This window comes from Rhea pennata, chromosome 10 (genome assembly GCF_028389875.1).
Source record: "Rhea pennata isolate bPtePen1 chromosome 10, bPtePen1.pri, whole genome shotgun sequence".
Classification (NCBI taxonomy): Eukaryota; Metazoa; Chordata; class Aves; order Rheiformes; family Rheidae; genus Rhea; species Rhea pennata.
In genome coordinates this window covers 24,100,571-24,126,502 of record NC_084672.1, presented here as the reverse complement: position 1 = coordinate 24,126,502, position 25,932 = coordinate 24,100,571, and the positions used below count along the sequence as shown (strand labels likewise).

Here is a 25,932-nt window from a genome sequence, read left to right as displayed (position 1 = left end):
GAGCCGTGGCGTCACTAAGGGGGGAAGGGGAAGGGGGGAGGAAGGGGAAGGGGGGAGGGGGAGGGGAGGGGAGGGCGGCGCGCCTGCGCGGCGGGTGGGCGTGGCGCGGCGCGCGCCTTTGTTTGGGGCGGCGGTTTCCCAGGCTGCCCGGCGCGCGGGCGCGCGGGGGCGGGGCCAGGCTGGGCCAGGCCCGGCGGTACGGTGCGGTGCGCGCGCGCGGGGGCGGGGCCGGGGCCGGGCGGCGCGGGCCCGTGGGGGGGGGGGGGGGTCAGTCGGAGCGCGGCGCCGAGCGAGGGAGGAGGTGTCGAGGGGCCTGAGCGGGCGGACCGAGCCGAGCCGAGCCGAGGATGATAAACACCCAGGACAGGTGCGGCGCGGCCAGGCCGGCTCCCCCGCCCCCCCCCCCCCCAGCTCCCCCACGCAGAGCCCCGGCCGGCCGTGCGGCGGGGCCGCCCCCGCTTCCCGCTGGGGCCCTCCTCGGCGCGGCGGCGCGCGGGCGGCCGTTGGGCCCGGGCAGGCGTCTGGGGGGGGGGGGGGCAGAAGGGTGGCTCCCCTCTCCCCCCAGGGGTCGCTTCGCTGCCCGCTACCTCAGACCTCCCCCCCCACACCAGCCCCGGATTTGGGGCGTCTCAGGGCGGCTCCCTTCTACGAGCCTGTTGTCGTACCTGAATTAGGACGGAGACGGGGTGGGGGGAAGCGGCTGGGAGCAGCTCTGTCACTGGTAGACCCGGGCAGGGGGGTGTCATCCCCTCGGGGGAGGGGGGGGAGTGCACCTCGCGAGTGTCTGAGCACCTTTTGCTAGTAAGTGCTTAACCCCGTGAAGGCTTTCCGTCCTCCGAAGGAAAGCAATTTCCGAGCATCCGTAACGAAAAGATCCAGTAATTTTCCCGGCAGGTTGGTTTTCAACAGTCCTGAACTTGCTCACTGGGATTCTCAATAAATGTTTTTGTTTTGTTCTCCTTCCTCCCCCCCCCCCCCTCCACTGACCAAGTTATCTTATATCTGTCCCTAGATGTCTGTCCCTAGTTTACAGTCCAAAAAGTGTCATTTCCTGAGTCTCTATCAAACGGTGTAGATAAGAGCCTGGTGAATGTGTGTAAGACGGCCTTGTTTCTTGGCTGTTGTGTGTAGAGCAGAGACTTGAACTCTGCTGTATTCTTGAGATTATTACATACTAGTTACTCCTCAAAGAAGCTTCCTTACTATATGTCTTGCAGTGGCAGACTGCATAGTAACTTTTTAATTTGGGCTATGTTCAGCTGCTTTTTCAGAGCCTGGTTTAAAAAAAAAAAGAAAAGTTTATTTCCATAGTGTCATGGGAGCTTGCAGATCTCTCCATCTGGCACAAGCATTCAGAGAAAAGGAAGGAGAGAGGAAAAGAAAAAAAAAACCCAAAACTATAGTTTTCCGGACCCAAAGTTACTGATAGTTGTCGTGGATTAAAAGCAGCCCTGGCTTGGAGCTTTGAGTGTGAAGGATTTGTAGGCATACTGAAGAGCAGTTGTGATTAGGCTCAAAACAATTAACTTTGCACTTCCTAGGGGTAGGGGACAGAGCTGAAATGACCAAGAGCTTACAGGTTGAAATTATGCCAACCGGCTAAAAATGTCTACTTGGTAACAGCACTCGCTTAGATGGGAGTTAGTCAAGAAGTTTTTGCTTGGGAAATCCTTTAATGAAAGGACCTTGGTGATCTAAAATCATTTTATTTTAAACTAAGCTGCTTGGCTGAAGGAAAGCAGCTCCTCCAAAGAGGGCAGAGGCCGGAGCAGATTGGAGGATAATCCTAATTTTAAACTATAGATGGATCTTGCAGATCAGAATTGTGATGGACTGCTTGCGTATGTGTAGGAGACACAGCAAGGGATAAGACCTCTTCAGATGGTTGGAGCTTGACACTTGTGTGAAGTTCTTTCCAGTGCTGCTAATGTGCATCTGGAAGAAGCAAATGCTTTTCTAATTTGCCTACTTTGTGTTGCCTTATGGTACTGCCCCTACATAAGCCCAGCGTGCTGGTTTTAGGCCCCTGGCTGGCAGTAGCTGTGCAGTTTTGTGGGAGGATAGAAGTAATGTGCAGCTCTGGGCCAGGCTTTGGAGACTAGCAAAGCCCCAGTGTTGCAAGAAGGGTTGAGCTTGCGGTTGAAGGGGTCTTCTGTTTTGACTTCTGCATGTGCCAGAGGAAGGAAAACTGGGAAGTGTCTTGAACTGCTTTGCATGAAAACTACTGCTTTTTTTTTTCCCCACACACAACTACACTTCATTATCCAGCGTCTTGATGCATTGGCCACAAGTTAGAGAGAGCTATCAATAGTACATTGTTGACTGTGGGGTGAGGGAAGAGGGAAAGGAATAACAAAGCTGCCAACAGCTTTCTGGGGGTGGGGAACTGCACAGCAAAGTGCTTTGTCATGCCTCTCCACATCCACTACTACTGAATGCACACTAGTCCATTGATAGCCCCAGTGATGTCGTGAGGAAGGACTGTATTAATACAAAACACAACTGAACGTGTGTATAAAGGATTTTGCCCTGAGACATCTTCATACAACTGCTTAATATCTTTTCCTAACGTGTTTAAAGCAGTCCTTTCTACAAGCAGAGTCCGCTGTAGGCCATGGCCACATGGGAACACCACCGAAGAACTCTGTCTAGCAAACCTGGAGGAGGAGGAAATATGTGGAGGAAGATATATTTGTGCTTCCTGTAGAAAGATTATTTCAGTATGAGATGGGTAGCCAAGATCTTAGCATTTAAGTATTCTGTCTGGGTTTTAATTGCATTTTGAAGTTATTCTTTGGCATTTGTAAATGTTTCAGTAGTTCGTTTGCAGACTATTGGTTTATGTTCCAGCATACTGTAGAGGAGGTTCAAGAGATTTTGATTGTGGCTCAGTACTTAATCTTTTGATACTTAAGGCTGTCTTGCTCATGGAGGGGGCAGAACAAAAGGAGGATTGGAGTGAAAAACATTATCTTGGAAACAGCTCTCATGAAAAGTTTTAGGACGGGCAGACAGTAAGTTGTAGATACTTAGGCTTGTTCCTCACTGACTCTGCTTGCTGAAAACCCTCGCAGTCCCCTTGATTTTCAGGGAAGTTATGGAAAAGGTGGTGTTTACCTAGCTTTGTGCTGATGTGTTCTGTAATAGGAATAGTGTTTTCTTTGCCTTGCTTTTGCAGGCTTTGTTAGAGGACTACTGCTGCTATGCTGTGCCTCAGCAAAAAGTTTTTTGTGGTACTAATAAAGGAAGCAATGCTCCGGAAGTAAAATAATTTGCTTTCATGGACTTCCTAAAAGCTGGAGTATGTACTGAAGCCTTCATTCAAAGCAATCCTGATCAGCTTTGTGTAGGAGATCCAAGCAAATGTACAAACTATAAGGAAAACTTTTTTCTTGTGTCAAGTTCTTAACAGTAGATCTTGGGGCAAAGTCTATGGGGTGAACTTGTAAGATGCAGGGTTGGGCTGAAGGACTCTTGAATGACACTTCATTTGCATGTGAAAATGTCAATTCAGATGTTATGTAGTATGTTCAAGATATCTGAAGAACCAGCCCTTTCACTCCTCATTCTGAAAATGTGAAATTTAAACCTCCTCCTTCTGGATCCTGTTGATCTATTTGTAGATATTTGTCTATAGAAAATGTGTGCTCATCTGGTCATGCGTTTCCAGCCATCTGCTGCTGGCAGTCTTCCAGGTGTCCCTTATTAGCATGAGGTTGCTCAGCACTCTCTCAGATCTTCACTACAAAGCCCCTCCTCTGTTTCAAACAAAACACTACCGTTTTCTGATACAACAAAGCTTGGGCTGTAAGTGTTTTTAATATAGATGTCCAGACACTAAAAGGCTTGATAGCTTCCTCTGATGTGCAGTGGAGGAGCAGGAATACAAATGTTTTTGAGTTGTAATGAGGAGTTGTAGCATCTGAAACTTGATCCTGCTAATGTAACCTTGTGCTTTCTCTTTTTCTTGCAGTAGTATTTTACCTTTGAGTAACTGTCCCCAGCTGCAGTGCTGCAGGCACATTGTTCCAGGGCCTCTGTGGTGCTCCTGATGCCCCTCACCCACTGTCGAAGATCCCCGGTGGGCGAGGGGGTAGCAGGGATCCTTCTCTTTCAGCTCTGATATATAAGGTGAGAATGATCTAATACTCAGCATAATGAACTGCCATGTTTGCTTCCTTTTGTGGTCTGTTGGGGATAAATATAAACTATTCTAAAGTAATAAATAGGGAAATTTCAGCGATCTTGTTGGCATATCACTGAACTGCACACAGGTCTTTGTCTAAAGATCACCTGCTTATTGAGAAACGAGAGACCTTTTCTCAAAGGTCCGCAACAAATAATTGACTCGGCCCATTCCCAGAGGTCTGCTTCTGCTGTTGTGTGCAGAGCCAACATTATCAACACATGAAGCAACGTAAGGGTCCTGCAAAAAGAGGAAGTGGGAAGCAGAAAGGTGAAATGCTGAGGAGTAAATGGTTGATAAGCTGCTTCCTGTGGCCTGGTCCGGAAGACAAAGCTGTCAGGACCTAGGAACTGCCTGATATACAGAATAGCTCTCCTGACTTCAGAAAAGGGGAGAGGCTACCATCCATCTCTAATTGGAATATTTTTTAGAATGTGTGCTTAGGATGAGAGAAGCTAATAAAACATTTGTCTCTGCAGATTTCTTTAGGGATAAATATATCTGTACCTCTCATTTTATGGCCTTCTGTATTTTAGGGGTCTTTCCTTTTAGCTTTCGGATCAGGAGAATTGGCTATTCCTTTTGCTAGAGCAATTGGCACTTCCACAACTTTTCTGTGTTATATTGTAGCAGCACACATCTGGCTGCCTTCTGGGATAGGGGCTGCTTTCCACAAGCCAGGGAATAAAGACCTATCAGAGGAGGTAGTCTGCATTTATTGCTAAGCTTGCAAATTTGACTGTTCTGACAAGTGTTGTCATAGGTGTTTGACTTGATTTTAATTATACTGTGGGAGGCATCCAGACTTTATATGTTAAAAAGATACAGGCCTTTTCAGGTCACAGTTACGAAAGACTCCTCCTGAAATGCTTGAGAGAATCAGAGACCAATGTTGCTTTTGTCTGTTGTCAGAGAAGTTTTCTTTAGTGCCAGCTTAGTGAGTTTTTAGCATGTGCCCCACCTGCTTACCTTGTGACTACAATAAGTAGTTATATAAATGTCAGTCTCTCTGCACTGTGTAGCCTCTTAACACTTTTGGAATAACGTAACATCATCTTAATGCTGCTGAGCTGAATTTTCAGAGAGGTTGAAGGGGTATGAAATGCTTAGAAACAGCTGTCTTCTGAGATGCAGCACACAGTATAGCTGACTTCCTTTCACACAAAGGAGAGATGGAAGTAGCTTCATGAAAGGGCTCAGGACTTATTCTTTCTCACCCCAAAGGGATACAGCAACGAGAAATGGAGGAACCTCCAACTTTAACTCTTGCAGACTTGTCTTTATCAAGCATTGTGCACACAGTGGACAAGATCAAGAGCAGAAGACAGGCTCAATGCAGAGGAGATGCTGTTGGAAAGAATCGCAGTTTGGAAGCTTTGAAACATTTGACTTCAGTATGGCCTTCCATTAGCACAGAAGCTCTTGGCGCTGGTGTACAGGCAGGGGTTGCTGCTTGTGGAGGAGATGTCTAGATAGATGCATCCCAGAAGTCAGAATGTAATTCTTTGCAGAGTTTATTGCTGGTGGGACCTAGTTTGCTGCAAGAACCTGTCAGAGAATCAGCCTCTTCCCAAACATAGTTCATTTAATTATGGAATTTGTGATGCGAGTAGTTAAAACTATAACCTTGGGCGTATGTTACTGGGACTTTCTCTGAGAATCTGAGACTCCCTTTGAGGCTCACCCCACCCCACCGCCAGCAGCCTGCTTATGCTAGTGGTGCTAGGGCAGGCTGGGCTTTTCAACCAGCATGCTTCAGTATGACCTGCAAAAACATCTGGATCCAAAAGCTTAAGTACTTTTTTCAGCTCTGTGAGCTGTTCTAGTTCGCAAGATGACCTTTCTGTACGAGCCTGCCTCCTTCAGAGTATGCAGCACAGTACTTGTATACTACAGCGTTATAAATTAAGCATTTGAGGCTCCCTGTAGTTTTTGTTATGTTGTGTGTTACGAGACTTAATGTGCAGCCCTTTATCAAGGGGGCTTCACTGTAGAGCTGGGAATGAAATAGTGGTCAGAGTTGGTGCTGTGCAGCCAGCATGGGCTTTGAACTGAAGTACGTGCTCTGGCTAGCAAACTTGGCAGGAGTCTGCAGGTGTAGCGCACGCCAACACTAGGCTGCATACATGAGTTTCTAGAGTCGCTTGGCTATAGTAGATCATAACATCCTTTCTACTTCTGCTGCCAACATGTAGGGGTGTCCCTCCTGTCCTCCTCAGGACATCTGAGGAATATAACTGAATTGGAAAATCTTGTGCGCAATGAATTGTTACTGAGTGGAAGCTGGTCCTTGAGGCTAAGATTGACTGAAATGGAGCCCAAGGCTGAGAGCTGATGATTTAGGCAGTTATGTATAAAAGACAGCTTGGTGAGTTTTTTTGGCTCTGATAGTGTGGCAGGGGGATTGTGCAGGGGTGAACTAAAACTGAACATTTGTTGCATAAATAGGATTTTGCTTTGAGCACATTCCAAAGAATTCTGGGCTGCTGATTCACAGGAACAGCTTCTCTTCTCAGGATCTTGCTAACTCTATTTTAATGCACAGAAATAAAAAAAAAAATAAAATCAGCTTCCCAAGATAGGCTGTGTAAACTTAACTCCCAAAGAACCGGGAGAACTGGTTCTGTTAATCCATGCAGTTATGCTCCCTTTGGAACAGTAGGCTGTTGCATTAGGGGTTTTTTAAGTGAAAAACCTTGCTAGCTTTGGGTGCATGGGAAAGTCCTTGAAAGTATATAACTGCTGCTGACAGAAGGGCTAAGCTGGAAGACACTGAAAGCTTTTCCCCTCCTAATTCAGGCTTCTGCCAGTCTTTCTACACAAATGCATGTGTGCCTCCCCCTCCAATGTGTCAATCCCTGCCTGCTCTTCTCAGCTTCCTAGCCCTGTTTTTGTGAAGTATAAGAAAAGAAACATCTGTGAGCTTTTCTTGCTTGAGAGCAAGATCTCTTTGGAAATGGAGGCACTCTCTGCACAGTAAAAACAAATGTAAAAGGGTCCTATAAAGTCACCAGTAAGAGATCTGCATAGCCCTCTTCTGTGTGTGCATTTTTTTTAATACACTCCTGTGGCGCAGAGCATTCCTTGTGCTCAGATACATCTTTTGCCACTGCCTCAGTTCTGGCCTTATTGGCCACAGTGTGATTTAACCTCTTCTTGAGCAGCAGTTACAGTTTTTAATCACGAAGAAATTTAATAAGTAAATTTTAATATAAATTATTTAATAAATAGGCTTAAGACTATAATAAATCCAGACAGCGGGCACAGCTATGAAGACTTTTTTCAGCAAGACTATGCTAAGCTTGGTGTGCTTTAAGCACAAGTTGCCAAAGCCAGGCGGTTCCTGATTTACATGAAAAGTAACTTTTTCTCCAACATTAAGGTATTTAATGGCTTCTTTCTTGTCACAATTGTCAAGCCAAAAGGGACCTGTTTTAATACACATGATCATAGGAATTAAAATGCAGGGACCGCAGACTTGAGAGCCTGGAAATGTTCAGAAATATGTTTTGACTGAATCACTGGTCTTTCAGTGATGCTTATGCCTTAGTAGTTTAAAACACCTAAAAGGAAATGTGTGCTTCAAAGAGTGACAGTGCATTGGCTGCTAATGTATTTGTACCCCACATCTTGTGCTCATGAGGAGAAATATTACTTCATGACAGGTCCAAACTGGACTAAGCTTTCGTGCTGTACTTTTTGCCTGTAGGCTTTATGTCTGAAGACGTGTTTATATCTAATTGCAATGCATTTAAAGCTGTTCTGGTGTGATGGTATTGTTTTGCAGCAGTGTCACTGCTGCTTGTGTTGTCAGTCCAGCGATAGATGGTGATCATCAGCAGATCAAAGTTCATAATGAGTTGTTGAATTAACCACCATGATAAAACAGATTCTTACTTGAGAGGAAGATCTTTCCTGAAATGGAGGTACTTCCTGCACAGTAAAAACAAATGCCCATTAGATGCCACTCGTCTAATGACCGATGTGGAGTATAGCAGTTCCCATCTCACCTGTTGAAACTGTTAAGGAGAGAGGAGCATGGAGTTTGTCCAGGCTGTCCTTTCGTACGATACGGGAACAAAGCTGGCTTTTGTCAGTAACTAAGTAGAGGAGGAACGACTTAGTGTCCACTACAGTTAATATTTTACCTCGAGAACCTAAGGAATTTCTTTATTTCATTGGTGTTTTTTTGCAGTGAGGTATGGAAATCATTATTGGGGAAGCCAACTGTCTACAAAAATTGCCAGGAGAAGGAATAGAGTTTAACCATTTTCTAGGAACTGCTAGGCAGAATTCAGAGCAGAATGGCATGCTTGCCATTCTAGTTAGAGCACTATTAAGAGAAGGATGTTTATGCTTGTGGTCTCTGGAAAACACCTAGTCAGTCTTCAAATCTGTATAACTTCTGTCTACTTTGGAATTCTCTGTGCTATGTATTTTTTGTCCCTTACATCAGGAGACAAAACATTTGCCATACCATTTGGTTGTAAAATCTAGGAAAGCAATTTGTGGTCATCTCTTAAAGAATGTGGGGAGAGGGAGGGGCAGTGCAGCCAAACTGGTCAGACTACAGCAGCAGATACTATTCCAGCTTGTTGGTTGGAGTTGTATTCTTTGAAGGGTAGTTCATGAACTGTTCTTCAAAGATATGGCTGGGACTTGTGGTGAATGAGTGGACTTCCACTACCCAGAAATTTAATATAATGTAAATATGTAAGACTGTTTTCACTTGAACTGGAAAACATGGCTAAAAATTGCTCTGAGGTCTGAGTACTCACTGTGCTGTGTGTAGTGTGTTCCTGAGCCAGAGAAGGGGGAAGGGAAAAGTATAATACTCTTCTCAATAAGGTTATAATACCATTTTAGTTTGCATTTGGATCTCTTTAGTTACATTCCCCTAACTGTTAGAATTTTACTTTTTCACTCTTCTTTGAATGTGTTAGACCAGGATAAAAGCAAGGTATTCTGGAAAATGCATATAGTTTAGAAAAATGGCTCTTAACCCCTTAAAAGTGTTCAGAGTGCAGCTCTTGCATCTGATTGTGCATACCTTCTTGAGCTATGGCAGGTCCCCTGCTGATGATTTTAGTGACAGACTGAAATTCTGGATACAGTTCAGGCTGTAAGGCTTACCTCAGCTTTTCAGCAGGGGATTTCCATTGAAAATGCCTTTGAAAATCTCTTTGCTCGCTTAAGCACAGTCTCTTAACTTTTGGTGTATAATTTTGTGGGATCGTTCTTTTGAGTCCTCCCAGCTTCTGGCACTTAACCCAACAAACCTTAATAAGGAACAGTTTTTAGAATTGTCTGGCTAGTGTTTTAGGACACTTGCTTCTAAATCAAAGTGTGAGTAGTGGGGTTAAAAGCCTGTCTGGGAATCCTAAATCTGTTCTTTGATTATATTTAAAAAAACGAACAACAAAAGCCCTTATAATACCCAGTAATAGCACAGTGGGAAGACTCCTGTTCAACATGTGTTTTGCACCTAGTGCATTTAAGGTTCAATTTGAAGTTCACCTCTATTAGCATACTGCTGTAAAACTTTTCTTTTTTTTTTTCTTTGTACCAGGCTCGCACTCATAGGGCTTGTTACCTGGCATTAAGGGCACTAAAATGCTATAGCACGTTTTATGAGCTTTTTCTCTTCCCTCTGCTCTTCTGCAATGTGCAGGACGAGAAGATCACTGTTAACCAAGATGTCCCAGTGCACGAAGGGAAGCCTCATATTGTCCACTTCCAGTACAAGGTTACAGAGGTGAAGACCTCCTCCTGGGATGCAGTGCTATCTAATCAGAGCCTCTTTGTGGAAATCCCTGATGGATTATTAGCTGATGGAAGCAAAGAAGGGTAAGTCCAGGATCTCAGAGCTGTGTCTGCAGCTCCTCAGGGAGCAATGTTTTGCTTGCACATAGCATTGCTAGCATATGATGGTCGGGGGAACAGGCAGGCTGTATGTATGGCACCTCTGTTCTTGGCCTGTATATCTAAAGTACTTCATTACTCTGTCCTTTTCAAAGAAGTGTCCTCCTCCTTTTGGTTCTCCATATATTTTTTTTTTCCTCTAGATGATCATTTAAGACAGACTACTGTTTTCAGACTGTTTTCTTATGCTAATGAGAAATAAGTGATGAATGAGTGGAATGGATTCTTTGCATGCTTGGATGTGCAAAATCTACAAGCCTTTCTCCAATTTCGTTCTATTGGCCACTTGGCAAAGTTATTTTGGCAAGTATTTTTTCCCCTCTTTCAGGGAAAGACTCCATTATGTTGATGTGCTACTTCTCATCAGTAGGTGGATCTGCTCCTGAACCACTGCCACGCGGGCTTTTGGCTGTGCCAGAGCCTGATTTTTCTCTGTTGGCAGAAGACGGTAGTGTTTTGTCCAGACAGCTCAGCTCTGAGAAGTTAGTGTAAATGCAGCTTCCAGAGCAGCTACTTCCTACTTTGCCAGAGATCCCTGCTGGCAGGGAACACTGTAGTATAGATGTGGCATTAGTGGAGTCCTGTGCAGGACTTTCTGAAGTCCTCTTAAATGTTGAAATAAACATCATATTACATGACACAAGCTTGTTAGGAAAAAAATCTCATTGGATACCTTCAGGGAGTGCCAGTATTCCTGCTGTCTCACCCTTGTCTTATTTGAATCTGAATCCATAAATGTTTTGTGTGCTTTCTGCAGTCAGCCCACAAATCCTCTAGCTTTCCAAGTGCCTGCTCTCATAGGAGCAGATTCTCCTATGAGGGTATTTACACACCCATGTCATCGTGACTTAAAGCATAATTTTGTAAGACTATTTTTAGCTAGGTAAAACAGCCTAGTAGAGGCTATAATTAAAATAGTTCATTATCATATTAACAAAATCCTTGTAAATTTAATCTCCCTTGGTGTGCTCCAGTCTCGCTGACTGCTGTTTAATTAGATCTCGATTGAAGTCCTGTTCGTCACTGCTGTAGCAGTGTGCATCCTAAATGCTTGTAAGGTCAGCAGTGACAGAGACAACTATACCTCGCTGATCCTGGGGGCTCAGATAGGGGCTAATGCAGCTCTGCTTCTGTGAAGAGGTGGCAGAAACACTTTTGCTGGAAAGGAAGCTTGGATTCATGGTGTGCTTTTTAGCTGTGCCGTGCAGATGGTATGTCCCCAGACAGCTCTGCCTGTGCACATGCTTCTTCGGTGATGTTTTCCTTTTCTCTTCTGCCTGGCACTAGCCCTCTTTTTCATGGAATACCAAGTACAAAGCTTGCAGATCCTTTAGTGTGTGTTACCAGTGGAGGGAATGTGGTCTGGCCACCGAAGAGCTGCAATCTTTAGCTTTGCCCATATGAAGACTTCTGCATGAAATCACTGTCTCATAGGGATGGGTGTTTGTGCGTGCTGGCGTGCAGACAACCGAGGACATGGACTTGCTCCGTGATTTTGTGTGAGGATGGCTTAGTTTTGCAGGGCTGGATAACAAAGCAGGAAGTCCATTGTTTCAGCATCCATTGTTTCTGTAAGATGGGATTTGGGTCTGTAAACAAGTAATCTTTCTGCCTTAAAACATCCAAACAGTTGATAGTGCCCAGTGGCTTCCTCAGGACAGGACTTCCTATAGCTGATGTTCTTTTGTCTTCCTCCTCCTTGGCAGGTTATCAGCACTGCTGGAATTTGCTGAAGAAAAAATGAAAGTAAACTACGTCTTTATTTGCTTCAGAAAAAGCAGAGAAGATAGAGGTGAGCACTCCCACTGTGAGGTTTTCTCCCTAGAACTAAAATGACACTACTAAATCTGTGCAAAAATCTTGATGATCCCAAGGTAAGGCTTCACAGTAAGATTCCTACCGAAGCAATCGTGACATGCATTATTATTGTTTTTTTTTTAACATGTTAGAAAATGTTTCCCACAGAGGAAATAATTTATCCAGAGAAGTCCTTTCTTGGGATTAAAGGAAAGGAAATACTTAGATTCTCTAGCTGGGCTTGCTTTGCTGTCCTGCAGTTAAATTGTTACTAGAACTCTTGTGAGGAAAACTGTTCTTGAGTAATTTGGGATATTTTCTTGGCCAGAAATCAGTTAATATTCCTTCTTGGGTATTGAGTGGAGGTATCCTTTTGGCATCAGGCTCATGTGATTTGGAAGGAGAGACTGGGGAGAGGTTATGAGCTGAGAACTAAACACTTCCAGCTCATCTGCTTTCTTTTTTTTTTTTTTTTTTTTTTTTTTTAAAAAAAAAAAAAAAAAAAGATCCTCCAGCACTTTTGCCCTTCCTAGACTTACAGGTAATCCTGACCCTGACTACATGCTTACGGCTTAAGGGGGCTGCATTAGTATCTAAAGATAGATGTAATGGGTAAGCGATTAGAGCACGGAAGTTTGAAGAGATTTGTGGCAAGGTACCAAGCTATGGAGGCGTCATTTTTAAATTTTACTAGATGCATGCTAGTAACCAAGCAATTGCTATGGTTGGAGTAATTCAAACCTTTTCTTAATTCTAATTTTACTCTGCTACTTCACGAACTGCACTGTCTTTTCTCAAGAGTGGTGCTGTTAGAGCTGAATTGCACTGAACCCGGGAAAATAACATTCCATGTTACAGTATCAAGAATTACCTTCAAATGGAGGAAAAATATTAGTATATAGGAGCTCCTCTGTGTGACAGTTCATTGGCTTGAAGTTAATCAGCAGTGGGTGCTGTAGAGATTAGATACTGTACCAGAGTAACTTACATAGGTCACAGGGGAGTGAGCACTTAATAACAAGGGGCTGTGCATCCAGTTAATCTATAATGCATCTTGACTCAGTCAGATGAGGTGGAGCTTCTGGATGTACCCCACTGTGAATTTGTTCTGTGCATGACCCAGAGTCTGTGGATGGTTTTCCTGGGACGATGCACCAAGCTGTGTTGAACTGTCTGAGGTTTCCAGTCTGAGCTCCAGGTTCTTCTTACAGAGACAGGAAATCTCTGTTGAGTCCCTGAATAAGTAGATTCCTTGTTTGCTGCCTCTGGGGGCAGCCCATTGAGTATGAAATGAAAGCTTCAGTATGCTGTGAGGTAGCTACAGGCATCCTGACCAAGTGCAGCTGGGCAGCTGGTGCAAGTAGATGACAAGTGTGGCTGTTACTTAGAAGGGATGGAACAGATGTCACAAAATAAACACAGAGCAACCTCATCTTCTATAGAGGTTCAAATCCCCTTTACACCTAGGAGCAACTGCAATGAATGCAGGAAGAGACAAGATGTCTTGTTGAAGACGACTGTGTTAAGTGGTTTCTTCTTGTGCAGGAAGTTCTGGATGTGCTGCTAGCTCACAGGCATGTTTAGTGCCCTTGTACTTTGAGGCTAACGACTTTCAGGGTAAAGAGCAACATTCCTCACGGTGTAACAATTTCCTTCTCTTTGGTAGCTCCGCTCCTGAAGACATTCAGCTTCTTGGGCTTTGAAATCGTGAGGCCTGGTCACCCCTCTGTCCCGTCACGACCGGACGTGATGTTCATGGTGTACCCCTTGGATCAGAACTCTTCCTCTGATGAAGAATAGCTGCAGCAGGGGACTTCAGTTCAATCTGAAAATGCTTTTGAGGGGAGAGAGGGTTAAATCTCCTTTCTTGAGGAAAGGGAAAAACAAGCTTCTGTTGGACTGAAACTGCATTTCTCATTGTTAGATTGGCCTGTGTATCTTCAGAGTTGACTATCTCATTGAAATGTGTTGCCTAGAGAACTATATATACACACATGTAATCACCAAATAGTAAATGGAAGATGTTTATGAACTGGCATAGGAGCTCTTTACATGCAACTGTGTGGTGTGTTAGCCTAGGGGTGCCTCGTGCCCAGGCCATGCGTGGGAGCCTGGCAGTTTAGGGAAGCACAGCAGTAGATGCAGTATCAACTCCTTGACTTTTCTAAATCAGTGTTGGTTCTTTCCTGATCACCTGATGTGTGATGTGTGCTCATCTGACCGACTACCTTTTTATTTTCACTCAGACTCTTAAGTATAAGGCAAGTTTTGGGTGTTAGGCACATGGAAGAGATGTGCTTGAATTAACTTTTAACACTACATTAAAACCCCTGTGCGTCTCTGCTCTGGGGTAACTGATGCTGTTTAACTGGTTTAACATTTTTTTTTTAAAAAAAAAAAAAAAAAAACTTCTTGCTCTTCCAGCTTTTGTTTAAGCAGTCTTACTCTGTTCAATGTTACCACTGCACTATCACAGCATTCAATAAAAGGGGCATTCAGATTAACTTCACACAGCTGGGGCTGCTTATTTAAAAGGAAAAGAGCCTTTTTGTAGGCCTCCCTTAATGCTGCAATGGTACTCTGCTTATATAGGGTCAAGTGAGTGTTTGGAGCAATACCTCTAGTCTGGGGGAACATTTCCTTACCTACCTGTGGTGTGATGGCTTTGATGGTCCAAAGAGCCTAAAAAGCTCACACAGTCAGTCCCTTCCCGAGGACTGGTAGGGAGCAGGCCCTTGCCTGTTGTCACACCTCTTTTCTTCTTCCTGACCTTTCCAAAGAGATCTCTGGACACTGAGATAACGGCTGTATCCAAAGGGAATCGTGTGTGGGGACAGGTGTGGAAGGCAGCTCTGCTAGTAACATGCACTTGTGCGGATTGTGGGACAGTTCTGCCATCCTGGGGATCTCCCGGAGGAGGCTGGAGGGATGGATGGGATGGAGGCGTTGCTGTCTGTAGCTTGCGTTTCAATCCTGCCACTTCTAATGCTGGAGAATGAGGTTGTGCTCTTGTTTTCATGCCATTTGGATGTAACCTGGCTGGCTTTCTTTGAATGCCACATGAGAAGGGTGTATTTATAAACTGTGCCCTGGAGACATGTTGTGAGCTCTCTTCCTGGCCTGGCTGCTTGCGTGTGGAATTGTCCTTGTGTGCTTTGTTATGCTCTCACTTTTCTGTGGAGGATTTTGTTAAAAGCTGAAGCCAAGCCATTCCATAAACGTCATGGTCGGTGTGTTTTGTTTGGGGGAGAGAGGTGGGGCCGGGATATAAGTTTGTGTGAATAAATCATCTTAAAGTTTGTGTCTCTCTTCCCTCCTTCCCCTCCAACAGAATGAAAGTAGGGCAAACACGGATGCGGCAAGGAAGTGCATGGCTGGCCCATTTGGACAGGGGTAGGGCTGTTCTTCCAGGTTGAGCTGAATGGCCAATGGTTCTAATCCAAGCCAATGGCCAAATTTCATCAAAGGGGGCATTAAATTCTGATTCTCTGCTCCTGCCTCCTGTGTGCCTTTCAGGCCTGAAACTGCGAACAAGGTTAACGGAAGACTGAGCTGTACTGATGGGAATAGCTCTGCCGTAGCTCCGTGTGGCTCCGTGCTCTATGCTAGTGCCGGTCCTGCCTCGGCGGCGATGCCTTTTACTTCCTATCCTTGCTCTAAGACCGTTGAAAGCAGCGGAGATCCTGAACGTATTCCCTTGTTAAAGAAAACATATTTCTCATTCTAGGATTCATACTATCAATGAAGAGAAAGGCAGAAGCTTTATGCCTGTTCCTGGTGACTCAGGCTGGGAAGGGGACAGGACTCCCGGTGCAGGCTTGCTGGTGACTCCCAAGGCACCATTTCTGCATGCTCTGGGCCCTGATCCTGCCCCAGAGCTCTCCTTCCCTGCCTCCAGTTCTTCCCCCTCTTTAACCTGCCAGAGGTGGGAATAACTTTGCTCCTTTCTTCCAGTTAAGTTAGCAGTTATGTTAATCAACCTGCAAGGTCCTGCCCATGGGAACTTGGGAGCACTGAGCTGGGCCAGTCCCAAGTGATGATTAATAAACTGCAGTTTGGGCCAGCATGTGATCCTCTGCTAGCAACCAAATACTGTTAATTCCATAGCAGCGGGCACTGTCTAGGCTCCTGCCCGCAGCTGAACAATTGCAGCTCAATGCGAAGGTCTTGGAGTCCCTTAATTTCTTTAGAAACAGCTTCCTGAAAATCAAAAATGTTTATTTCTGATCTGTGGGTGGTATCTGCTGCATGTAGCCCCCTCTCCCCATCCCGCCTCATGGCAGAGCCTGCAAGCAGGATCCCAGCTGGAACTACCACCGAGACTGCACCAGCCTCTAGCTGGTGGTTTGGCTCCTGTGTGCAGCTCTGGTGACCTTGTGAAAGGGAGGTTTGGCAAGGAAAAGCACATTTCTATGGCCTCCCTGGCTCTGCATCCCCTGAGGCAGGACCCTTGTAGGCTGGGGGATAGGTGCTCCCTTGGCTCGAGCTCCCTGCACATGCTGGTAGCAGACTGGTCTGGCCCAGGCCTGCTGCTGGGGCTGGAGCTGGGCAACGTGTGTGAGCAAGCAGAAGGGAGTGAGGAGTGGAGGTGGCATGAATGATGCTGCAGCTCCAGCTCTTGCCATCAGCAAGCTCCCAGGGAAAGGTGCGCTGGGAGCAGGAACCTGCCTACTCCAAGGTCTGACACCCCGCCTCCCCTCCCCCCCCAAAAAAATCAGGTGCCAAAACGGGGTGTGAGCAACGGGTGTCAGTAGGATTCAGGACGCTTGGTGTGCAGCTTCAGCGCAGCCAGTGAACCTGTACGCTTTGCAAAGGGGCTGAGGTTGCACCAGCCCAGCGGGTGCTAGTGATGCCAGCACAGCAGCCAGCTCCTTCGGGGGGGGGGGGGGGGGGAGAAAAAACAAAAAAAAAACAGGTGGACGCGCATGGCAGCTACCAGCATGCCGTGGCGAGGATGCCGAAGCTGGCTTCACAGGCTACTAAAAGGACGGAGGCGGAGGAACGCCCAACTGGCGAAAGCCTGGCTGCCCTGCTGAAGGGCTCGGTTCAAAGAGTAACCAGGCTGCAGGGGTATTTAAGGCCCCTCGGCTGCCCTGTCCAAGCTCTCTGGGATGGGCGGCTCTATCTTTTTTTTTTTTTTTTTTGGGGGGGGGGGGCGCAGAGGAGCGGTGTTCAGGGAGAGCAGCGACAGGAAGAAAACGCCACCCTCGCAGGTTTGTGATTGTCTCTTAAAAAGATTTATTCTCTCGCCTTGCCCAAATGTACAAAGGCAAGAAGAGTACAGTTTGTATATATATATATTTATATATATATATATATATATAAAAAACAAGGAACTTGGTAATAATGTACACTTTACAGAAGGGCAGAATCAGGAAGACTGAAATGAAACCCAACACAGCAACTCCAATGGAAACAAGAGCTATAAACATCAACGCTTCAACACCCTGGCAGGCCTCCCGCTCGCGGGGCCAGGTAGGCAGGGGCTCGGGGATGGCGAGGCCTGGCATTTTGGGGGTGGGGGCGAGGCCCCCCGCGGGCAGAGGAGCTGGGGGAGCCAGCGGGTAGTGGGGTTGAGCCCGCTGGGCAGCCGAGCCAGGGCTGGAGCAGAGGGGGACCTGGCTCAGCACGAGGCCTCTGAGGCGGCTCCCGCGCGCAGGCGCTGAATGGGGGAACGTGCAAAATTGGTCCGACTTCAAAGCCCTTTTTTGGCTTAACCTGTTGGTTCATTTCGCACCTACAGGGAGACTTGAGTGGGACCCTGCTGAGCCTGTGCTGAGCAGATGCCCCTCTTCGCCTGCCAGCAAAGCCCCAGTCGTGCCCCCCCCCCCCCCCCCCAAATCCCACCCACCTCAGCTCCCTTCAGTTGTCCTGGCCCTGGGAGGGGGCAGAAATCCTGCACCAAGCTGCTCCTGCCCTAGCCGAGATGCTGTCCTCCGTGCCCGCTGCACTCATGCAGGAGCAGGGCCGGGACCTGCAGGACCAGCCGAGGATGGCGATGGGAGCAGCCTCGGAGCACCCCCCCCCCCCCGGCATCTCCGAGCGGCTGCACGTCCTGCATGTGCCGGTCCTGGCCGGGCAGCCCGGCGGCTGCAGGTGGCATCTGGCCGTGCAGAGGGTAAAGCTGCTGCTCAGCATCTCCTACCCCTTCCTGGTGGCGCGAAGGGAGCCGAGAGCCAGCCGGTTCCCCAGGCAGCACGTGGAGCAGCTGGGCCCTCGCAGCGCCCCCATCTCCTTGCAAAGACGGAACGAGGAGCGCAAGAAAGAGGAGGCAACCTAAGAGGCACGGAGGAGAGCAGGCCGGGACCGACACGCTACCTGAAGCAGAAACAGCCTGAGCCTGGCCAAGCTGTCTCCTTTTGAACTGGCTAAAGCGGGGCGGGAACAGGGGAAAGAAAACAAAACCCAAAACAACAGCTTTCAAACAATTGCTTTTTACAGTATGTACAGAGCCCAGCGGGCAGAGCATCCCGGTACAGCGGCTCCTCGGGGCCGGGTGCGACACGCACGCACGCACGCACACACACACACACGCACGCATGCACACGCAACAGAGACCGCTGCGGCCCGCCGGCAACGCCACGCTCCCCCAGCCCCGGCAGGACGGCGCCACTCACCCACGCTGGGGACCAGCAGCGAGAGCCGGCGCTGGCCGGCTGCTCCAGGCCGAGGTAGAGAGCCGGCCCGGGAAAAGCCACTCCACAGCTGGGGCAGATTGGGTTGGGGGGGGGGCAGAGGACCAGAAAGCCCCTGTCCTCCAGGACCGGGGACACGGGGAGCAGCCAGGAGCAGGGTGCGCGCTGCCCACAGGCCCGGCACGGGGGCCGGGGAGGAGGCTGCCCACGTGGCTCGCAGATGCGCCTCCGGCAGAGCCTAAGCGTGTTGGTTTCTTGCCAAGCTCTGCCCACGGCCCCGGGGAAGGCGACTTCGAAGGGGCCAAGCCTCCAAGCAGGATTACACTACCCTGGTTGGGGGCGGGGGGGGGGGGGGGGTGGTGGTGGTGGTGGTGGTGAGGGCAGGTTTGCAGCGCCACAGCTCAGAAACCAACTCAAAAGCTTTGGCAAAACCAAGCTGCAGGCAGGTCTGGCCAGTACAAGGCACTGGGGAGAAATCCCAGCAGCGGGCTGGGCGATGGGGACGGCCCGCAGCTCGACCGCACGGCTGCCCCCAGCTCCGCAGCACCTTCCCCCCCCCCCCCCCCCCCCCCGCCCGGCCTTGCACTGAGATGCCCATCACATCCAAAGAGCTTCCCGAAGCCATCCGGGAGGATAAGCTGCTTCCCCCAGGCCAAGAGCAGCCCCCCCCCCCCCCCCTCCAACCCACTGCCCAGCACAGTATGGGACGCTCCCGGCCAAAAACGAGGCCAGTATCGCCCGCTCCGTGCGGGACAGCGGGAGCGGAGCCAGCCAGCCCAGCAGCTCCTTCCCACGCAGGCACAGAGCGGAGCCCAGGGCGCAGGTGCAGCGAGGGGAGCGGTGGAGCCCAGCGCAGGAGTCAGAGGAGAGCAGCAGGGCACAGAGGCATGTAACGCCGCGATGCCCAGCTGCCCGTTTGCAGCAGAGCTGCGGAACTGAACTGCCCCCCCCCCCCAAAGAAAACCTGGTGCAGGGGGGCTGACTGAGGCTTTTGGATGGCTATGAGCTTACTCAAACTTCCGGACACTGCTTGACCTGCTGACTTATCTGCGCCCCATGAGCACAGCCATTTAGGCCCATCGACGCATCTCACGGGGCTGGCAATCCCCAGCCGCACAGGCATCTCCAGCACCCACCTTGACTCTGCGTGGTGGCCTATGCAGCACTACTAAGACTAGCCAGAACACTCCTCTTTCCTGAGACTGCGCCTCCACCTGCGGCTCTGACTTGCAGATCAATCCTAGTGAGGAGCGCACGGCGCCAGGGATGCGGGAGGCAGCGCCCCAGCACACGCCACCTGCCCGCCCCAAGTCCCGTGATGCTCAGACCCGTTGCAAAGCGGTGACTCGCAGAGACATGGCCGGGGGGGGGGGGGGGGCCTCAAATCCATCGAGAAACCTCAGTGCTTCCGTTTCCTCTTCATATGCACCAAGCAGGCGATTCACTTCCAACCCGAGCGCTGGTGCCCAGTAGAATAAATATTTCCATAGGTACCAGCTTGCCCACTCACCAAAGGGAAGGGTGCAGAGGGGGGGATTCAGTGTGTGTCCGACGGGGGGAAGAAGAGAGTCTGCCTCAGATTACGGCAGGAACGTCAAGCAGAACAATTAACACCATTCAACTGATGTCTAAAGGAGTCTCCAGCGTGTCCTCATGTGAGCCAGTCACATGTCTCGTACAGCCCAGGCATCCCAGCGCATCACGTCCTGCGGAGAACCAAAGGCAAAGTCAGCTCTGACATGCAGCAGCCCCCACGAGCCCCAGGGCTGCAACTGGGGGCAGTCAACAAACCCCAGGCACGAGGCCGGAGAGGAAAGGCAGTGCCGTCTCTTGGGGAACGCGCTCACTGGGGGCTCCAGAGGTGACCTGGGGACATGGCGGGCCAAGTCAGGGAGGGCGAGCGCAGCCTCTGCTCTCAGGGCTCCTCTTCTGCCTCAAGACAGCCCCACGTTGGGCCACGTGCGCCCGCCCCAACCACTTCGGCTCGACAAGAGCCCGTGCCCTGGCCATGGGGAGTAGAAACGGGCGGTTGCCCACAGGCTAAGCAGGGTGGAGGCGCACCCATGCCGGTACCACGGGAGAGCCTTACCGTTCTCACCTCCTGGGAGGTGGGTATAGGGAAGGAGCGGAGCCCTGCTGGCTGGCAACGATGGCTGTGGAGGAGAGACCTGCGGGAGAGAAGCAGCGTCAGGAGCCGGCAGCATGAGACGGGCACTGAGCTGAGCCTGGCTGCTGTCCTCGCTGGGCCGGCAGCACCTGCATGTGTGATCAACTCTGTCCTGAGCTCCGAGGGGAGCTGAAAGGTGCCGGTTATGGCCAAAGTAGTGCTTAGCGGAGGAGCTCACGCTGCCCAAACAGGGCTACAAAACCCTGCATGCACCCTCGCGACTCTTGGCAGTCCAGCCTGGCCCCTCTCGGGGTCCTTTCAGAAGCCCCAGGAGCCCCTCTGGCTGTGCACTCTGTCCCCAGCAGCCAGGGCAGGATTTGGCCCCTACCTGTTGCATAGGGCAGGTTGTACTGTGCTGGCAGCAGCGAGTACCCGAGGTGGTGGTGGTGGTGATGCGTCGAGAGCAGGCGTTGAGATGGTGAGGTCCGGGGCCGGTCTGTGCTCCTTTCTCCTCCTCCTGCTCCGCCAACGCTGCTACAGCTCCCACCGCCCCCCACCACTCCGCAGCCGCTGCGGTCCCTCTCCTGAGACGTCTTCTCACTTATCTGGAGAGGAGAAAACAGGCGCACGCTGAGCAAAGCTGGTGGCCTCAAAGCACCTCACAGGGACAGGGCCTGGCTCTGTCCCAGCTACGCTGTGGCGTGGTTTGGCATGAGCATCCTGGGGCACAGGGCCCTCAGAGCAGCCACCCCAGTGAGCAGAACCCACCAGCTGGCTGCCCCATGCAGGCCCTTGAGGCTGCCCCACAGGACCATTCTCCAAAGGCTCCCCATGATGCTGCTGGCATGGCACAGAGACGACGGGATAGCTGGTGACCAGCCCAAAAGCGGACGGAAGGATGTAAACCCGTTTAGAAGGTCCCATTCAAGGCAGTTCCTTCTTGTCCAAAAGCAGGAGCTGCTGCTGCTGTGTCAGAGCTCCTTCTCTCAGCACAGTCGAAAAGGAGCCTGCAACCCTATGTTGCCCTGGGATGGAGCCAGCCCCTATGTCTTTGCCTCGCATCCACCAGCAGACAAGCTCCAGGGAGGAGGACAAGCGTTGCCTAGTCACTGCAGGGCCTAGAGGAGTCTCAGGGCTTCTCTGGGCCGATCTGACCCATAGGCTCGTCACCCCAAAAGGGGTTGTGCTGTGGGATTTCTTTAGGGCCCCAGGACTCCCATAGCAGGCATGGCCAAGTTAGGCAGAGTTGCTCTGGGCTAGTCATAGGACCCAGGGACCTTCCTGAAGCCAGTGCATGGAGCTGGCCTGACGCTCACCGTGGGTGATTTGCTCTTGTAGTGGCTGGCGTGCTGCTGCAGGATGTCCAGGGCCTTGGACTCCGAACTGGATTTACAGCTCACACTGGGACTGGCTCGGGACTTGTCGCTGTCATCGCTCCCAGACGCCTTGCTCCCATATGGGGAGAAGGAGTAGCTGGAAGGTAGGTATGATCCTGCAAGGGGGAAAGATGGCAGTCAGAGCACGAGGTTTGTCACCTGCTGCTCCTTCGGGCTGCACAGCAGGAGCATGTAGCTCTGCCACCCCGTGCAGAGGTGGTAGAGACATGTGCCGCCGGGCATATGAGCCAGCAGGCAACCAGTCACAGCCACAACCCAGTAACTAAAGTCCCTCTGCCTCTGGGACCCTCCGGAAGCAACGGCACAAAGTTCGTGGCAGCAACTCCCCTGCCCAGCCCGGCGCCACGAAGATGATGGCCGCTCTGGCCGACAGCCATTCCCCGCTCCAGGATGGGCAGGGCACAGGCACAGCCTAAGAAGGGACATTCCCGGATCGGATAGCAGTCCCTGCGAAGGCCATGGCTCTCCTACCTGGATAATTCTGCATCATGACCGTGGGCATGGCCCGGTAGCTGGGGTGGTTGGGATCGTATGACTGGCTGTAGGAGTAGCCGTGCATGTAGGGGATGTAGGACTGATGCTGCGTGAGGGGTGAAGACACGGGGACATGGACAGTGGGCCTGGGGTCCTTCCCCACCATGCGAGCCTCTTCGGTGGGGGTCAGTTTGCACTCAGAGCTGGAGCTCTCCTTCCCGTCCTCCTTTGACACAGCTTCTTTGCTTCGACTTCTTTCTTCCTTCAACTTCCGATCCCTCTCCTCTTTCCACCGCTCATCCTCTGTCTTGATGTCCGAGTACTTTGCAGGGTAAACATAGGTCCACATCCGGGGCTCTGCTTCCTGCAAGAACCAGTGACTTGTCAGAGCAGCTGCCTCCCCCAACCTCGCATGCGCTAAAAACTTTTGGAAGAAACCAGTGCAGCCCTCTCCCCTTCCCCAGGACATGAGGCTTTCCTTGATCTCCAGGGACAGCCCACCATCTCCACTGCATCCCAGCACAATACCTCCCAGCCCAACCGGCACCCTCATGGGGTTATCATATGCTGGCAGGAATGAGCCCTACAGCAAGGGACTTCCTACAAGATGCAACAAGAGAGGGCCCAGAACCCAAGCTGGTGGGCAGCGCACGGGCATTACCTGTCTGTACCAGAGGACAGGGTCCACCTCTGCTTGCCGTCCACACTCAGAGCCAGCCTTCGTCTCAGTGCTCTCTTTCCCGAGGTGACTGGCCTCGCTCAGCTTCACCTTGAGTCCCTCGGCTACCTGGCTGCCAGACAGCTTCGACGAGTCCTCCAGCTTGGGGATGATCACAGATTTAGCCATGTCCGCACCTCCTTGCTCCTTGCCCTTGCTCAGCCCTGACTTGACAAGGTCCGTGAGGCTCGGGGCCTTGGTAAGCGTCGGGGGCATGGGTGGCTTTTGCTTCCACTCCTCTTTGAGAACTGCCTCCCTCTCCTTCAGGCCCAGCTCTGCTTTCTTTTCCAACCCTCGCTGCTGCTGCTGCTCCAGGCTCTGTCGCTGCTTCTGTTGCTCCTCGTACTGCTGGCGATAGGCAGGGTTGGTGCTCAGCAGGTGAGCGTGGTAGCCCTGCTCGTTGTAGCCATAGGGGGGCACGTAGGCGTATTGGTTGTAGTAGAGGGACTGCATGTACATGTTGGGACGCTGCTGGATGACTGAGGGCTGCTGGCTGGAGCTGCTGAGCTCTGCCTTCTTCTCTTCGCAGCCCTCGCTCTTCACCTTCACCTCTGGGCTCTCCTGCTCCTCATCCTTCTTCAGCTTCAAGGCCTGTGTCTCAGCTGCAGCCTGGCTGCTGGGGTTCAAGGGCCCTGGGCTTGCCTGTGGGTAGCCAGGGGAATAGTAGGTTTCAAAGCCTTGGTAGTAAGGGGACTCTTTGCTCTGGGGCTGTGGGGGGAAGAGAGCTTTCTTTGCGCCTTCCTTGACCAGCTGCTCAGGATCTTTTGCCTTCATGCTTTCCAGCTTGCCCTCCCCGTCCTCACCTGCGTCGGAGATGTCCGAGTAGGCCGGGCTGTTGGTTTTCACCGAGCTCGCTTCTGCTCCGTTCTGGGTCACGACGTGCAGCGGGGTCATGGGCTGGGCTGGGTTGGCATTTTCCAGCCTGCTGGCACCACCAATGGAGGGGCTCGGAGCATTGTCTGTGAAGCTGTAGATTTTATCTGCCTCAGCCTTAATGCTGGCAAGCCGGCTCTGGTGCGGGTCAGATGAGCCATTCAACAGCCCCTCGCCTTTTGCTCCGAGATCGCTGGATTCCCCCCGGAAAGGGCTCTTGCCTTCTTCCACTCTGCAGACTTTCCCAGGAGTCAGAGGGTTTTCTGCTTCCTTGGGCTCCTTCTTCTTCTTGTCCTTTTTCTTCTTCTCCTTCGAAGGGGTCAAGGCAGGATTGACTGTGAAGGGTTCTCCCATCACTGTAGGTTTTGGCTGGATAGGCTTGAGCTGAGGGCTGTTGGGCATGGTCTGGACCACAGTGGTAGTGAGGCCTGTGGAGGAACCAGGGCTGGCTGCAGTGAAGGTAGCTGTCTGGAAGGTGTAAATCGGCTGTGGGGGGATGGCTGGGGCAATGGGTCTGGCAGACTTCAAGCTTTTAGAAGGGATCTTCTCTGGCTTAGCAGCAGACGCCTTCTTGGATTTGTCCTTCTCAAGGCACCTCTTCTCCAGTGAGTCAAAGCCATCATTACTCGTCTCGTCAGCAACTGAGGGACCATCCTCAGAGCCATCATTGGACAGGGCACCAGGGTCGGTGTCTCCTTCCCCACCCAGCTTCTTCTTACAGGAAACCTTGGTGCTGAACTTACTAGATGGGGAGGGACTGTGGGGCTCCATCAAGCGGACCTTTGGGGTGGCTGAGCGAGCTGGCGAGAGTGAGCCCTTCTGAGAGACAGCAGCACCATTGCAGCTCCCAATGTCTGAGTGCAGGGAGGGCTCCTCGCCGTACTCACTGTCCACATCCGCCTCCAGCTTGCTGTCGTCATCCGTGTGTGCGTGGGCCTGGTGGTACTTGAGTCCGTTGATGTGCTTGTACTTCTTGTTACAGTTTGGGTGGGGACAGTCAATGAGGATGGGAGAGGGGCAATTTCGATCCAGGACAGGCGGCTCCACCTTGACCGTAGCTGGGGGCACCGCTGCCGAGCCCATCGAATTAGTACGGATGCGTTTGCTGCCCTTCGAGTCCTCCGAGCTGGAGTTCAGCTCCATGTCCGAGAGGGGCTTGCTTTTCCGCTTGGTCACGGAGGAGGGGCTGGCCTTTACGTCCTCGGTAGTGCCGCTGGGGGGCGTGCGGTGGTCCGAGGAGTTCTGGCTTCCCCGGCGCCCTTTGCTGTTGGCTCCCGCCCGGGTCTTGCTGCTGTTGCTGGTCCCTTTGCTGTCCGAAGCCGTGGCGGTCTCGTTCACAGGCGTGTTGCTGTTAGGGCGCATGCGCTTGCCCCTTCCCCGGCCATTGCGCATCTCGAGGTCGCTGGTGGGAGAGTCACAGAACCTGCGAAGAATGAGAAGCTTTTATTGAGCGATGACCACACCAGGCTACATTGTGTCTGCTGCGCGGAGGGGGCCCCTTCCACCCCCGGATGATCTGCGTTCTGCAGAGAGCTGGAAGCGGGACTAAGCACTGCCAATCCTGCCTGCTGGCCCCCATCATCAACCCCAGCACTGTCACAGAAGGTGTTAGGAGGAATCAGAGATCTCAGAAAGCAAATACCCAGCTGGCTTCCATCTCCAGGGAGGCAAAAAGCCATGGGTGCAGCCAGGATGGGCGGCAAGATGTTGGGTTCGCAGCAGATGCATGGCAGCAGCCCCAGGCCAGGAACATGGCAACGGCGCAGCTCAAGCTCCACTGTAGCACCTTGGCAGGGTGCTGCAGACAAGCAAGAGCCGGCCAG

At 50.8% G+C, this 25,932-nt stretch overlaps 2 protein-coding genes across 3 annotated transcripts in view; one reads left to right on the top strand and one right to left on the bottom strand.

The window, feature by feature from the left end:
- The first annotated feature begins 277 nt into the window (after nt 1-277).
- OAZ2 (ornithine decarboxylase antizyme 2) lies at nt 278-15,206 on the top strand. Its single transcript, XM_062583910.1, is given in 6 exon segments — nt 278-367; nt 3,974-4,049; nt 4,051-4,131; nt 9,858-10,033; nt 11,815-11,900; nt 13,572-15,206. Coding segments are annotated over 6 exon segments (573 nt in total). The 5' UTR covers nt 278-347; the 3' UTR covers nt 13,706-15,206.
- A 3,117-nt stretch (nt 15,207-18,323) lies between these two features.
- The window catches only part of ZNF609 (zinc finger protein 609), an 84,072-nt gene continuing 76,463 nt past the window's right edge, over nt 18,324-25,932 (bottom strand). The window contains exons 5-10 of one of the 2 annotated variants that reach the window (XM_062583721.1): nt 23,180-25,532; nt 22,516-22,882; nt 21,964-22,139; nt 21,036-21,252; nt 20,630-20,708; nt 18,324-20,246 (exon numbers count right to left, since the gene is read on the bottom strand). In XM_062583721.1, coding sequence (XP_062439705.1) covers nt 20,635-20,708; nt 21,036-21,252; nt 21,964-22,139; nt 22,516-22,882; nt 23,180-25,532 — 3,187 coding nt within the window. In that variant the 3' untranslated portion in view covers nt 18,324-20,246; nt 20,630-20,634. The remainder of the gene's footprint in view (nt 20,247-20,629; nt 20,709-21,035; nt 21,253-21,963; nt 22,140-22,515; nt 22,883-23,179; nt 25,533-25,932) is intronic. The other variant, XM_062583720.1, reaches the window with a different exon arrangement.